Source organism: Procambarus clarkii, unplaced genomic scaffold, assembly GCF_040958095.1.
Source record: "Procambarus clarkii isolate CNS0578487 unplaced genomic scaffold, FALCON_Pclarkii_2.0 HiC_scaffold_136, whole genome shotgun sequence".
NCBI classification, from domain to species: Eukaryota; Metazoa; Arthropoda; class Malacostraca; order Decapoda; family Cambaridae; genus Procambarus; species Procambarus clarkii.
The window spans coordinates 1,069,442-1,086,471 of record NW_027189169.1 but is presented as its reverse complement, the minus strand read 5'-3'; the positions used below and the strand labels follow the sequence as shown (position 1 = coordinate 1,086,471).

The following is a 17,030-nucleotide window of genomic DNA, read 5'->3' as shown; positions in this document are numbered from 1 at the left end:
GACGCAGAGAACTTAAAGCCATGATCGGTGGCCCAAGACGACACGGCATCAATCGCAAGTTGAAGCCGCCGTTGAAGGAGAGGGGAATCATCACCCCGACAGCAAAGGGTAAGAGCATCAACATAGAGAGCAGAGAAGACGCCAGAAGGAAGAGAGGAAAGAAGACCGTTGAGGGCAACTAGAAAAAGAGTAGTGCTCAGAACACTACCCTGGGGTACACCCTCATACTGCTGAAAAGGGGCAGAGAGAGCAGTACCAAGCCGCAAAGTCAGGGGTTGTAAGACCAAATTCATTGCTCACTCAGATCCAGGGAAGGTTGCTAATGAGTTAGTAGATAAATGGGCTAGTGCTGCTGGTATGGAGTCCTTACCTGCAGACACGAGAGTCACCATTGAGTCATGGGAAAATATTAGAAATGGAGTAACTTTATGTGCCTTAAATACAAGATCTATAGCGTGCACTGAGATAACTCACGATGAGCTACTGGATGCTATAAAAAGTGGCAGCTCTACTGCTCCCGGGAAAGATGGAGTAACGTATGACATTCTTAATTATTTAGCCGGTATGAAACCTAGTCCCTTACTTGATTTGTTTAATATGAGTTATAGAGAGGGAAAGTTACCAAGAAAATGGAAAGAGGCTGTCATCATTCCTATCCCTAAGTCAAACGGAGGCTACAGACCTGTCTCCTTAATATCCTGCTTTTGTAAAATGATGGAAAGGATTTTGTTAAATAGGCTACTCTACCTTGTAGGTGATAACATGTCCAGTAATCTCTTTGGTTTTATCAAAGGCAAAAGTACTGCGGATTGTCTCTTAAAGTGTTTGTCTAATATGGATGACAATTGTAGAGTTTTTGTTGATCTACAAGGAGCATTTGATAAAGCCAATGGGGAAGTAATCTTATACGAATTAGCCAATCTGGGAATAACAGGGAGATTGCTACACTGGATAAGGGATTATCTTCAAGGCAGAAAAGGTCAGGTGTATTATCAGGGATACATGTCTGAGGAACGGAGGTTTCAGTTAGGTACCCCACAAGGGGGAGTATTAAGTCCCACCTTATTCAATGTATTAATGAACAGATTAGCATCAGAGATGTATCCTCCAGGGGTCACGACGATCATATATGCTGATGACATTCTTATACAAGGCACTTCCGGGAACAAAATTCAAACTGCTCTTAACATACTTGGTACAACCTGTCACAAGTTAGGCTTAGTTATAAATGCAGATAAAACCAAATATGAGTATAGGAAACGAAGAAATATAACACTTACTCTAAATGGTGTGGAACTGAGCCGTGTTCAGAAGTACAAGTATCTGGGCATGTATGTTGGATACACATGTGAGAGTAAAAATGCTGAAATAAATCATATCAGCACCTTATGTAAAGCCCGTCTGCATCCTCTAAAAGCACTGGCTTTTTCTGGTAAAGGTGTTGGGGGACCTATCTTACGGATGTTATACATAAGCACTGTTCGGTCCCTGATAGACTACGCAGCACCCGTTTTGTCTTACACAGGCCAAGGCAGAATTCAAAAAATAGAGCTGATACAGAACGAGGCTATGAGGATTATTCTTGGATGTCAAAGAAATGCAATGATTGAAATAATGAGAATGGAATTAAATTTACAGAGTGTGTGTGATAGAGTCCGTGACATTAGCACTAGAGTAGCTATTCGTTTCATGCGGAGAAAAGGAGGGGATAAGTTGTTTGAGAGCGTTCAGACCTGCTTGAGTGACGTACACACTTCCAGGAAACTGAGGGAGACACGCTACACGAGGGGATTAGCTCATGACCTCAGGGAATACGATGTACTTGACTGCTGTAAACCCTCTCGACAGTGTAATATGTCTGCTCCCTGGAAAGTACAGAAAATAGACGTCGAAATTGTACCCCTCAAGGTGAAAAAGATTCATCATGAACCGGGACAATTACGGTGTTTGTATGGAAGCATGATATCTCGGTTACCAAGAGGCAACAGTTTACATGTATATTGCGACGGGTCGGTGGCGGAGGATGGTAGGGCAGGGTGTGGTGTCCTAATAAGGGAATATACGGAGTTTGGGACTGTGGACAGGATAATTGAACTCCGGCTTAGTAATTATATATCATCCACACAAGCTGAACTGCAGGCCATTCTGGCGTGTTTGGAGGAAGTACGTCATGACGACAAAAATGTTTTTGTATTTGTCGATAGCCGAGGAGCACTGGAGTCCTTAAACAGTCGAAACCCAGTCTTCATGTCCATAGTTGAGGATTGTAAGAGAAGAATAACTGAGATACAGCTGAAAGGTCATAGTGTGAAATTCATGTGGATTCCATCTCATGTTGGAATAGTGCTCAACGAGGTGGCGGATGACTTGGCCAAACGTGCCACATCAAAACCACAAGTTGACATTGAATGTGAATTCACAATGAGACAAATAAGAAGCAAAATCAGAAATATTCAGGCACAGGCAGGAGTGGAGAGGAGAGAGATAATGTATGAGAGAAGTCAAACCATGCAACACTACATGTATGTGAGTCAAAACACCCATTTCACTTATGGTAAAAGGAGAAATGTTTGGAGTGACTGTGTACATGCGGCTCAGGCTTGGGTACAAATATTACTGGGAATATGGGATAGGTGTTATAATGACACGAAGTGTAAACTATGTGGTATGTTAAGGTCTCACACCCTTGCCCATTATGTTCTTGACTGTCCGTTGAATAATGTATATAGAAACACTGAGATAAGGACTGTTCCTGAGCAAATAGCCTGGATGTGTCACAAAGGAAAGGTTGATGATATTCTTGAGAGATATAAGAATTTTGCACCAAGACTGTAATTTTTTGTTGAATTATCTGCATGTCTCTTGCAAATTATCTATACAGTATAACTAGGTCATAGAAGTATTTGTGTGTACGTCTGATACCATACTACTTGTGAAGGAGGAAATGTATATGTTTATCTCTCAGAATGTTTGGTAACATGTTTATTGTTTGTGATGTAGTCTATGTATGTACTAACACGTTGTACTGAACGGGGTGAGAATAGCTTGAGCTACCTCATCCCTTTGTGTGTATTTTACCTCAATAAACTTATTTCAATTATTGTTATGCACTAGGCAATAATTATTTATCATTCACCCTAATTAGCTATTTGATTCATTAAAAATAATTGCTTATCATTATACTATTTGTTATTATTATTATTTATTATATAATAATAATAATTTATTATTTATTAATTTATTATATATTTATTATTTACCATTATAAAATAAACAAGTCCCCAATCTGAGCACGTTTTCTTCCAACCTCAGAAAATAGCAGTGCCACCTTTTTTGTTAGGCCTACAATTGTGAATGGCTCTATAATCAGCTAAGTTGATTTACTTAGCCAGGTTTCTGTTAACATAATGAACGATAGTTCCGTACCCAGTGCTGAAAGTAGTGCATTTATATCATCAAACATTTATATTTATTTATTTATATACAAGAAGGTACATTGGGTTTGTGAGAATACATTGGATAGTACAGTATTTACATTCTTGTAAAGCCACTAGTACGCGCAGCGTTTCGGGCAGGTCCTTAATCTAGCAAATAATTTTAAGTAGGTAATTTCAATCAGAATTGATAAATGATAAAGATACCTTACAAGAGAAAAATGAGATGAGAGAGATAAGTAAGTATATTAAAGCACATTGCTATATTAAAGCTCTGATTGATTACATTGACAGCTTGATTAGTAATTTAAATAAGGTTAATAGACACCATACAGCAGATTGACAGCACATATAAGACAGCAATGATCACAATGGTAAAGATGTTCAGATTGGGTACATAAAGATTGGGAGATTGGGTAGCAATTGATACAGTGCAATTTTAAGGCAAAAAGTGAAAAACTATGAAGATGAAATTAGGTATTTTTTAGTATTGATTTTGAATGATGTAAAAGTTGGACAGCTTTTCAATTCAGTAGGGAGTGAGTTCCATAAACTGGGTCCCTTTATTTGCATAGAGTGTTTACACAGATTAAGTTTAACTCTGGGGATATCAAAACCACTTCATTCTGGGAGGAGATTTTAATATTGACCTGGGTCAACAAAATTGCTCTCAAGTTGACTATTTCCTTAACAGCATGAACTCCTGTATGCTAATCCCCACAATCACCAAACCTACCCGAGTCACTCAAACATCAGCCACTACCTTGGACCACATATGGACAAACATAACAGCTCCCCTTGTATCTGGTATAATCTACGACAGAACAACTGACCACTATCCTACCTTTCTCATAGCGAACATGGACATAACACCACCAAAAAGCAAGAAACTTTCATTTAGGCTACACAGTGAATCAGCTTTAGACAATCTTACAGAGGCACTTTACAATATTAACTGGGATTCTGAATTCAATAATACCCATGATATAAATTCATTAGCTAACCTCTTCATCTCCAAAACTCTAAGCCTCTACAACATTCATTGTCCCCTTCTTACCAAGCAAGTAACTGACAAAAGATTAAACAATCCATGGCTCACAAGTGGCATTCTCAACTCAATCAACAAGAAACATGAATATGAAAAGAAAGTTAGGATTGGCCTAGTTTCAAAGGAAGTAGCTAAAAGGTACTCATCAATGCTTACCAGTATCATAAGAAAGGCAAAACTTGCATATTATGTGAATAGATTCAATGAAGCAAAAGGCAACATGAAAAGCACTTGGAAAACTATCTCTAGTATCCTAGGAACTAAACAACACTCACATAACCAAATAAAACTCTACAAGGATGGGGGTATACCGTCAACTGACTTAGAAATGGCAAATGAATTTAATAGTTTCTTTTCATCGGTTGGTGCTAATCTTGCCAGTAAAATCCCACAGACTCAGACACATATTAACACATATCTCTCAGGCAGCTATCCAAACTCTCTTCTCCTTTCACCAATCAGCCCGGCAGATGTTGTGTCCATCATACATTCTCTAAAAACCAAGGCAGGGAACACCAGTGAAATTCCGTCCATTGTGTACAAGAGAGCCTCCCATGCCCTTGCCCCACCCATAGCACTACTGTTCAACAAATCTATAGAGTATCACACCTTCCCTGATATCCTCAAAAAAGCAAGAGTAACGCTAGTCCATAAAGGAGGCAATCCGGCGGACATAAACAATTATAGACCAATATCAAATCTACCCATTCTATCAAAAATATTTGAAAAAATTATTTACAAACAGCTCTATTCCTACCTCGTAAAATTCGACATACTCAGCCCCTGCCAGTTTGGCTTCCGGTCCCAAAAGAGCACCAATGATGCAATCATTAGTCTCCTTGACATTATCTACTCAGCCCTTGACAAAAATGAGTTTCCGATTGGACTCTTCATTGACCTAAGAAAAGCCTTTGATACTGTTAATCACAACTACCTCTTACTTAAACTCCAGCATTATGGAATCCGAGGCCTTGCCCTTGACTACATCCGATCCTATCTTAGTGACAGACACCAATATGTAACCATCAATGATACAACTTCTTCCACTCTACCAATTACCGTTGGAGTGCCACAGGGCAGCATCTTAGGACCTCTTCTATTTCTTATATATATAAACGATCTGCCTAATGTCTCTAATATTCTCAAACCTATATTGTTTGCTGACGATACTACCCTTATCTACTCAAACCTCAACCCACATACACTAAATAATGTTGTGAATAATGAATTAAAAAAAGTCCACTTATGGATGTCAACGAACAAACTAACATTAAACATCGAAAAAACTTACTACATCTTATTTGGAAGCAAATCATCAAATGCAATTCAGCTACAGATAGACAACATTAACATCAGTAATAAAAATGATGGCAAGTTTCTTGGCCTATTCCTAGACAAGAGACTCAACTTCAGCACCCACATTCAACACATAACTAAGAAAGTCTCTAAGACAGTTGGTATACTCTCCAAAATCAGATATTATGTTCCTAACTCTGCTCTCCTCTCACTATATTATGCACTAATCTACCCCTATCTTAATTATGGTATCTGTGCATGGGGGTCTACCACTGCAAACCACCTTAAGCCCATCATCACACAGCAAAAATCTGCTATCAGAATAATAACAAATTCTGCTTTCAGACAACACACAGCCCCCTTGTTTAACTCCCTAAACATGCTAAACATAATCTCACTCCACAAATTCTCTTGTGTCAACTACATTTACAAAACCCTGTTCTTAAATGCAAATCCTTGTCTGAAACTCTTCCTGGACAGATGTAATAGGACCCATTATCACCACACCAGAAATAAATATCTCTTTTATTTTATTTTTATTTTATTTATTATAATATTAATAAAATGAATAAAATCGTATGGTGTTACTTCATGTAATAAAATATATTACTCTGAAAACCATATCAGCCACTAAACAAAATATTGGGCCATTTTATAACAAAGTCGCTACTCTTAGCACTTCACATCGCTACTTTCAGCAATTCAGATCTGGCAACTGTATTGTTTACACCACTGGCCGCAGTGCCCACTTTACTGATGGTTAGAGTGTGACGTGTCGTGTATATACCGTGGTTTCCTTTCTTGTGTTTCATCGTTCGTATTGACGATGCCTTACGTGTCGAAGAAAACTGAAAAGAAGACGGAAAGTATGTTACTTGCCGTACGAATACGAGAAAGAAGACCGCTAACCAGGAAAAATTTGAAACTAATAACTGCCCTCCAGATGCAGCAGGCGGCCTCTGTAGATGATACAGACCAACAAGAAGTGCACAACTCTCTCAACACTAGCTCTGCTGATCCACCAGACGAACAAGGTGAGAACTTCTCTAATGTAACCCGTGACCTAATTAATTCAAAGATCAAAGTTAACATGTAGGACTGAGAACAAGAAATGCATTTTTGCTCACAGGGTTATTACCCTAAAACCGCTTACCTACCGAAGTCGTAACTGCCAAAACTGTTAGGTTTTTAGACTCCACCTGTAGAGGATCATAAAGGCACATGGGGGACCTTCGACAAGCCGCCAATTTCCTGTTCTCGTTGAGGCCACCTCGGGTAAAAATAAACATTCCCCATAGTACTGGGTGAATGATCATCAAACTCGCAAATCCTGCTGTAAAGTATGACCTCATCCGATCAGCGGTAGGTCAAAAAACAAAGTTTATGTAAAAAGAGTGCTTTACTAAGCAGCGTGGATCCCTCCTCCACAGACTGCATCAAAGTAGCAAACAAAAGCCAGGTGTTATCAAGCATTGCTACACTAGGAATGGAACGATCATTGTGAAGGAGAGAATAGGAAAAATATATGAAATAATGTGATCAACAACTAATGACTGTGGCATAACTGAAAGCCAACATTTTTCCAATGTCAATACAGGAAATATATCATGAGTGACCGAGCCTTACCTAGCCTAACCTTGTCCATGATGCTGTCTTTCGCTCTATTTGTTAAATACGAACATAAGAATAAAGGTAACTGCAGAAGGCCTATTGGCCTATACGAGGCAGCTCCTATTTATAACCACCCAATCCCACTCATACATGTCCAACCCATGCTTGAAACAATCAAGGGACCTCACCACCACGCCACGTGACAACTGGTTCCACAATTCAACAACCTTGTTACCGAAGCAGAATTTACTCAGGTCTTTCTCCGAAATCTAAACTTACCCAGTTTATTCCCATTGTTTCTTGTTGTCTTGTGTTGATACCTTTAATGCCCTATTAATATCTCCTTTGTTATGACCATTCATCCACTTGTATACCTCTATCATGTCACCCCTAACTCTTTGCCTTTCCAGTGAATGCAATTTAAGATTTGTTAATCTTTCTGCATATGATAGATTTCTAATTTTGGGGATTAACTTGTCAACCTACGCTGGACACGTTCAAGTGAATTTATATCCATGCTATAATATGGCGACCAAAACTGAACTGCATAATCTAAATGGGGCCTACCAGAGCAAGGTATAGCTGATAACAACACCAGGTGTCTTGTTACTAACACTTCCATTAATAAATCCCAGTGTCCTATTTGCCTTAATACAAACATTTATGCATTGATTTTTTGGTTTTAAATTCTTACTAATCATAACTCCCAGATCCCTTTCGCAATCCGACTTTGCAGTCTCAGCACCATCTAGCTTGTATCTTGTAACTCTATCGTCATTACCTAGACTTAAAACCTTTCATTTGTCAACATTAAACTACATCTGCCAATCTTTTGACCATTTCAAAACCTTGTTTAGATCGCCTTGATGTGATAGTCTTTTTCCATATTTATTTCCCTCCCGATTTTTGTATCATTGGCAAATTTGCAAATGTTGCTGCTCAAACCTGAATCTAAATCATTTATATATATTACAGGGGTACCTCGATTTAAGAATTTAATCCATTCCTGGAGACGGTTCGTAACCTGAAAATTCGTAAACTGAAGCGAATTTCCCCCCATAAGAAATAATGAGAAATGAAATAATTCGTTCCTGACTTCCCAAAACTTCACTTCAAAGTAAATTTTATACCTAATTCACCCAAATCTATACTACAAAAGTATGTTCAAGTTATTACTTACCCTTGCTGATGATTCCTGTTGGTGTATGGAAGATGGTGAGGAGGGGGTAGGAGGAGAGGTGTTACTGTTTGAAAGGGGAGTCCGCTTTCATTATAACATCAGGCAGTTAAGATTTCTCTGGAGTGCACTCTCTGGCACGTTTTGCCTGCATACCACTAAGTCCTGGTTGTGGCTCACTGCTTGATTTTCTCACTTTTCTCACAAGGAAAAGATGCCTCTGTAGTGAGGCATCACATTGTCATTAAAAAGATCAATGCAATGGCCTACTACAGCTTTATCTGGGCGATTCTTTTCAGCAAAACTTTGCAGTCCTTCCCATACTGCACACATTTTCTTGATTAATGAGGAAGAGACATTCTCTACTGCCTCCTCTTCCTCCTCTGAAGATTTTTTGTACTGCCTAGCTAGTTCAATAACACGAGTACCATTTTCATACTTACGAATGATCTCTCTTTTTCCTCTATAATCATTCTCACATGTGATTTCTTGCCTTGAACCTTACCACTGGCTTTCTTGAGACCCATGGTGAGATATATAACAACAACATTTATGCTCAAATGGCCAAAAATCTGACAAAAAACTGTACATTCTTGTAAAGAATTTAGGCGGGATAGTCACTGGGCGCGAGGCAGTGGTAAACTGAGGTGCGATCGCCATGCCACCATGCGTTAGGTCCTCCGTACGAGTATCAACTCGTATCCCAATGCAAAGTTCGTATCCCAATTCATATTTTCCGAACAAATTGGGTCCGTAACCCGAAAAGTTTGTAAACAGGGATGTTCGTAACCCGAAGTACCACGGTACTAGCTGTACCCGGCCACTCGTTGCTGAGTCACAGCAACCTTCCCATGTCCCCCATTCCCCGTCCCCTCGTCCTCTCAATCATTCCCCACTCCCCAGTCCCCTCATCCTCCCAACCATTCCCCACTCCCCCTTCCACTCGTCCTCCTCACCATTCCCCCCTCCCCTTGTTCTCCCTACCATCCCCCACTCCACTGTCCCCTCGCCCTCCCCACCATCCCTGCACTCCACCGTCCCCTTGCCCTCCCCACCATCCCCCTATCCTCCCTACCATTCCACCCTCCCTTGTCTCCTTGTCCTCCTCACCATTCTCCATTTCCCCCATCCCCAACTCCCCACTATTACCCCCCTCCCCTGTCCCTTCGTCCTCCCCACCATTCTCCACTCCCTCGTCTGATGCATTCCCAAATGATGTGATGTTCCCATAAGAAAATTGGGGACATCAAATGATCTGATGATTCCATCACTGAAAATTAAGAACAGTTAAAAAACAAAATGAAAAAAATAAAAAATAAAAAATGAGCTATACTTACGAAATGAACGATATGGTAAACAACACAGCTCGATTCCAAGGCAGTGTCACACAAAATAATTAAATCAAAATGAAAGTAAATCGAAATCTTTGAAAATTCAATTTATCAATGCAATCGGAAACATTGAAATGAAATCGTAACATATTTAGTATAGCAGGTGTTGCTCTTGCGTGCATCAGATGGCGCTGTTTTCAGAAAAAGCATGGTTTTACCTGTCACAGGTGTGGCATCTATACTTATATTCTACTCACGAAATGAATGGTATAGTAAACAACACAGCTTAATTCCAACTCAATGTCACACAAAATAATTAAATAAAATAAAAATAAATCAAAATCTATGAAAATTCAATTTATAAATGCAATGGGAAACATTGAAATAGAATCGTAACATATTTAGTATAACGTGTGTTGTGCTTACGTGCAACAGATGACGCTGTTTTTCAAAAGAATTGTGTTTTTACCTTTCACAGGTGTGGCATCTATATAGTAGGTATATGTTATGGGGGCAGATGGTTGTTCTGTGAAGGGCCAATAGTTAGTCAAAGGAGTTCCTGAAATAGTGGAGATTAGGTAGGCCCCAGCCCCCAGGGAAGAATATTCCCAGCAATGAATACTTGTATGGCTAGAATAAAAGTCTGCCATCTAAAGGTAATCACCTACTCCACTCCAAACAGGATGAAAAGATACTCCTAGCTTTATCCTTATTTATTAACCCTCAAACCGCTAGGGGTCCAAATGGATTTAACACCCACAGGCGCAAAAAAAAATAAAAAAAAATCTTTTGTCTTATAGAAGTGTTCATTTTTGTTCCCTGTTCACCGAAAAAATAACACAAAAATCGTAGGTGGCATATTTTAGCCGCAGTAGGGTAGGGAAGTCTGGCAAAAAAGGGGCATGACAGAGCCTTCGCCAGATGAGGTCTACTCCACTCGAGTTGTCAGGCGGCAGTTGCCACAAATATATTTTTACCTAATTATTTCATTGTCTCTGATTTATTTTTTCTTAGTTTTTTGCAGTAATATTATTCAATAGAGTAAATTGTGATATATTTATATAATAAAATGTGTGAACCATTGCTGTACTCAAAATTATGGTGTGTGCATATTAGTGATTCAATTATTATGTTTAAAAAACAATAAACAAATAGTTTTGCTGTTATTACACTATATACACACAGGTTATATATAAGTATCTGCATGTTTTGCTCACCATAATGAACCACTAAGTTGGTATTGAGTCAAAATGCAACGAGGAGTGACGCCACTCACCAGCCAGCCACTCGCTGCCACTCCCTCCCTCAACAACACCTCACTCGCCCTCATTCTCCTCCCACAATACTGTTTTTGCATTTATTCACTATACACAGATGTTATATATAAGTATTTACATGTTTTGTTCACCATAACTGTACATCTAAGCTTGTATAGTGAATAAAGGCACAAAGACGTAGCTACTCACACAGTCAGATGGTGGCGGCCGCCCTCAAGGCCAGACGCACTAATATTTATCCTCCAACAATATTGTTTGTGGTGTTATTACGCTATATTCACACATTATATATAAGTATCTACCTGTTTTATTCACCATACCTGTACAAATAAGCTGATATTCATTTATCTTCACAACCTTCATTTATTCCAGTCCTGACCCCCTTGCTCTAAATGTCACAGTGAATACTGTCTCCACTCGATCATCCGGACTATATGGGAAGGACCCCCAGCCGGATTATCACATTTTCGGATAATGGTACTTTTTCACCTACGAGTCCAAAAGTGACCATTTCCAACTATTTTTATACTACAAACAACATAATTTGAATTGCCTTGCCACATACAATTATTAAATATTCAACTAGAAACCTCAACTTACCTTGTTGGTGTTCGTCTTCTTGATGATGCCACACATCTTGAAGTTAAAAATTCTTAACAATTTAAGTAACCTATACTAACAACAACACTAAAATTAACACTTAAAATTACTGTACAGTTCATTAAGCTAAGTTAGTGTAACACGGGTTTGGGTTCCTCTCTCTTTACTTCCTTCTTTCTACTCCCTCTACCCGTATTCTTACTTTTATTTCTAAACCAAGGGACTCCAAAACTTTTACCAAAGCCAACTCCACGCCACGTGGTCCTAAGACGATTGACCGACTTAGGATTCTACACCCAGTATGACGTGACCTAAGCTCTGAACAAAACCCTAGAGTCACCTCTGCTGCCACCACCAGACCAGTAATACAAGAGCATGATCGAGGTCTGGATCGATCACGCTAATTAATCAACCTAGGGGCTTGATCCCACTATAAACGATGACCTTGAGTGTGGAATAAATTACACGGTAATGATAATTCCGATTCGATGTTAGAATCGGCGCCCAATGCAACTCTGCCTCGTGTGGACCACGTGACCAGGACAAGTATACACATAAAACACATGGAAACAATAAAATGCAAATTAATAACAAATTTAATTTATTAAACGAAAACTAAAACAAAATCTAAATATGTTCACGTCCCTATCAATTTAAACACTCCCTACTTGACCTGAGTGGCAAATGAGACTATTTCTATACTTTACAATAGCAACTATACCTTGGGCGACCACAGTTCTAGGTGTTGGGCCTGTTCTTGGGGAGAGGTAAGATGTTGACCTCTTATCCCAGCTGCTTCCGTGACCACACTGATTTTTTCCTTGTCTGGACTACCCCAGACAGAGTATTGTATTGTTCCGCATCGCTTACCCAGTTACTTTAGCAAGGTTAAGTTATAACAATTAAACTCTGTTGTACTTAATTGATCCAGACTGGTTGAATTATTTTACTGAATTAAATTACAAACATCTAACGGCAGAGCTGTTCCCGATCACAAAAATGGTTATTAAACTTTGAGAAATATTAGACATGTCAACCCTGCTGACCTATGACCGCCGGTCACTCCGCCTCAAAAGTTAGATCGGATTCGTGACGTCACTGATGGTGACTTAAACTCAATAATTAGAATACTCTTGATATTGTATCCAGTACTATTATACAATACAATTTTAATGCAAAATGAATAAAGGCTAATTTTCTCTAAATTACTGAATACTATAGGATGATTCATTATACGCAGATATGAACAAAGCGTCGGTTATTTCCACCGCGAATTCCCCTGGGGTCAGGTCACCATGCGGCTCAGCTTCCCATTCTCTTTTGTCGATAAACCACTCTGGATAATTCTTACAACAGCCTAGTCTGTTACAACCCCCCCGCACAAGCACTTAGTAAACCTTGTTAATTTGTTAAAATTCACGAGGTTTAGTATCCAAACCCACAATTCAACTCATGCCACAAACAAAGCTAACCTAACTAATAAAATTTGACAATAATAGTCCAACATCATAATAAACATGTTCATATTTCATAAATTTCTCAGCTGTCAACTGACAGCAATCCTTCAATATCAGGAAACATACATCCTATCCTTACTGACATAGCTAAATAACATGTCCCTACTCTACCATCAAAAACTAGCTATTAAACTCTCTTGGCTCTTCACTAGCCAAGTCCATGTGTCCTCTAGAGCCGGCCACACCGTGCTCAATCAAACATTAAAGTTATATCATCAGACTGAACTTTCAGTCATCCGGGAGCGTACTACGGAACTATCAAGTTCACATCCGTGTACTAACCACTCCCCATCAATGTCAACCTTGACATGTTAAGGAACACACCTAATGTTTATTACATGTATCTAAAAATAAAAAAAAATTCCTATACTATATCACAGTTTCAGCTGACTGTACAGCCAAGTGTTCTCACTCACTAGAAGTGTCAATGTTTATATTGGTCCGCCTCTCCTGTGTTCAAACATTCTGAAAAAAATAGCACAACATAATTTTCCATAACCGTTTGTTCTGGGCTGAGACAATTACACAGGGGCTTCGATTTTGATTACTGACCAATTTATAGAGTAAATTTTCATATATTATACCAGAATTATTTTAAATCTGTTTTCAACATTTATAAAGAATTGATTCTAACTCTGTTTTTCAACATTTAACCAAAGTGTCCAGATGTTCTTTACACAGATGTTCAGAGCCACTTTGTTGTTTGTATCAATTGTTCATATTGAGTAAGCGATAAAAAAAAATCGATGCTGCTGGATGCTGAATGTAGTCGCTGACGATGACGGTGTCGATCTTGCTTCTCCCCATGTGTAGACATCAATACCTGGTCCTCTTGTACTCCCATCCATCATTGTAACACGGGTTTGGGTTTCCTCTCTCTTTACTTCCTTCTTTCTACTCCCTCTACCCGTATTCTTACTTTTATTTCTAAACCAAGGGACTCCAAAACTTTTACCAAAGCCAACTCCACGCCACGTGGTCCTAAGACGATTGACCGACTTAGGATTCTACACCCAGTATGACGTGACCTAAGCTCTGAACAAAACCCTAGAGTCACCTCTGCTGCCACCACCAGACCAGTAATACAAGAGCAATGATCGAGGTCTGGATCGATCACGCTAATTAATCAACCTAGGGGCTTGATCCCCACTATAAACGATGACCTTGAGTGTGGAATAAATTACACGGTAATGATAATTCCGATTCGATGTTAGAATCGGCGCCCAATGCAACTCTGCCTCGTGTGGACCACGTGACCAGGACAAGTATACACATAAAACACATGGAAACAATAAAATGCAAATTAATAACAAATTTAATTTATTAAACGAAAACTAAAACAAAATCTAAATATGTTCACTCCCTATCAATTTAACACTCCCTACTTGACCTGAGTGGCAAATGAGACTATTTCTATACTTTACAATAGCAACTATACCTTGGGCGACCACAGTTCTAGGTGTTGGGCCTGTTCTTGGGGAGAGGTAAGATGTTGACCTCTTATCCCAGCTGCTTCCGTGACCACACTGATTTTTTCCTTGTCTGGACTACCCCAGACAGAGTATTGTATTGTTCCGCATCGCTTACCCAGTTACTTTAGCAAGGTTAAGTTATAACAATTAAACTCTGTTGTACTTAATTGATCCAGACTGGTTGAATTATTTTACTGAATTAAATTACAAACATCTAACGACAGAGCTGTTCCCGATCACAAAAATGGTTATTAAAACTTTGAGAAATATTAGACATGTCAACCCTGCTGACCTATGACCGCCGGTCACTTCCGCCTCAAAAGTTAGATCTGATTCGTGACGTCACTGATGGTGACTTAAACTCAATAATTAGAATACTCTTGATATTGTATCCAGTACTATTATACAATACAATTTTAATGCAAAATGAATAAAGGCTAATTTTCTCTAAATTACTGAATACTATAGGATGATTCATTATACGCAGATATGAACAAAGCGTCGGTTATTTCCACCGCGAATTCCCCTGGGGGTCAGGTCACCATGCGGCTCAGCTTCCCATTCTCTTTTGTCGATAAACCACTCTGGATAATTCTTACAACAGCCTAGTCTGTTACATTAGTTTTGACTGCCAGCTGCTGAAGCCTCACTGGTTGAGGGCATTTGGGTTGCCTGTGAGGCCTCACTTGTTGAAGGTGCTTGCATGCCCCTCACTTGTTGAAGGCGCTTGGCTTGCCAGTGACGCCTCACTTGTTAAAGGCGCTTGCTTGCGCCTCACTTGTTGAAAGCGCTTGGCTTGCCTGTGGCGCCTCACTTGTTGAAAGCGCTTGGCTTGCCTATAATGCCTCACTTGTTGAAGGAGCTTGGCTTGCCTGTGGCGCCTCACTTGTTGAAGGCGCTTGGCTGCCTGTGACGCCTCACTGTTTGAACAACACGTAACTTGTCTTTAATTGCTAGGACAATCTTCTTCCTCTTAACACTTCCAGAACGATTGATGCTGCTACCAGACATATTCTTGGCCAAAAATGTTCAAAATTACTATGAAAATTAAGAAAGTTATTTAAAAAAATATTTCACTAATGGCGCAACACTGTGAGGCCGCACTGGTTGAGGCGTATAACTGTGACTTGTCTTTAATTGTTAGGACAAACTTTCTTCCTCTTAACACCTCCAGAACGATTGATGCTGCTACCGAGACATAGTCTTGGCCAAAAATTTTCAAAGTTACTATGAAAATAAAAAAGTTATTTAAAAAAATATTTCACTAATGGCGCAACACTGTGTATAACACGAGGGACGGACGCACATGGGTTGACCAGTGTTGGACAGGTCCACTTGGGGCAGCCATAACGCGTTATGTAGGCCGCCAGGAGGAAAAAAATTCACAATATTTTTTAAGGAAACTTCAGCCTGTGCACAATGCTTTTAGGAAACTTATTTATTTGTTATTACATAATTACTAGTAGTTATTTTATTTGTTTTTGGCTATGATTAATTGTTCTAAAATTAATGGTAATTCCTGTACCCAGGTAGTCCCTCCTGACGCACCCCTCCCACCCTCCCAACACCACCCACCCACCCCACCCCCACCTACACCATGCGCCTCGAGTCTCGGGCAGACGGGATTAATACCGTATGGCCTGCCTCATGTTTTCATATAAGGACAAAGGCACGATTATCTGGGGACTGACCGGATAGTGTAATTTCTGCAGAAAACCTGCTTTAATCCGGTCCCTGTGGCTATTTTGGCCGGATATTGTGATAACTTTATCCGTTCACGATTTTGGCCGTATAAGGGGCGTTTTTCGGATGTTCGAATCCCGGATAATCTCAGGGTTACAGTACTGAGCTAAATAAAGTCCATCTGTGGCTAACTGCCAACAAACTCACCCTTAACATTGACAAAACTTTCTATATTCTGTTTGGCAATAAATCCTCTAATCAAATACAGTACAACCTCGATTCAACGTACCCCGATTCAACGAATCTCCGGCTAGTTCGCACACTTTTCAGGCCGAATTTACTCACCCGGTTCGATGAACAATGGTTCGCCGAAGTGAGGGATGTTCGGATTTGCTTACGATGTCCAGACAGAGTTCACAGACTGGTGGAAAACTTTCCCATTCTATAACAGATTACAATTAATAATTCTCTCATATGACAAGTTGGATCACACAAGTGGATCACACAAGTGGACCACACAAATGGACCACACATGTGGACCAACAAGTGGTCCACAAGCTTACGATTTTGGGACAGAGTTCACA

At 39.6% G+C, this 17,030-nt stretch overlaps 1 protein-coding gene across 2 annotated transcripts in view; it reads left to right on the top strand.

The window, feature by feature from the left end:
- Nucleotides 1-6,488: 6,488 nt before the first annotated feature.
- Nucleotides 6,489-17,030, top strand: part of LOC123756891 (piggyBac transposable element-derived protein 4) — a 244,916-nt gene continuing 234,374 nt past the window's right edge. The window contains exon 1 of one of the 2 annotated variants that reach the window (XM_045740303.2): nucleotides 6,489-6,812. In XM_045740303.2, coding sequence (XP_045596259.2) covers nucleotides 6,605-6,812 — 208 coding nt within the window. In that variant the 5' untranslated portion in view covers nucleotides 6,489-6,604. The remainder of the gene's footprint in view (nucleotides 6,813-17,030) is intronic. The other variant, XM_045740304.2, reaches the window with a different exon arrangement.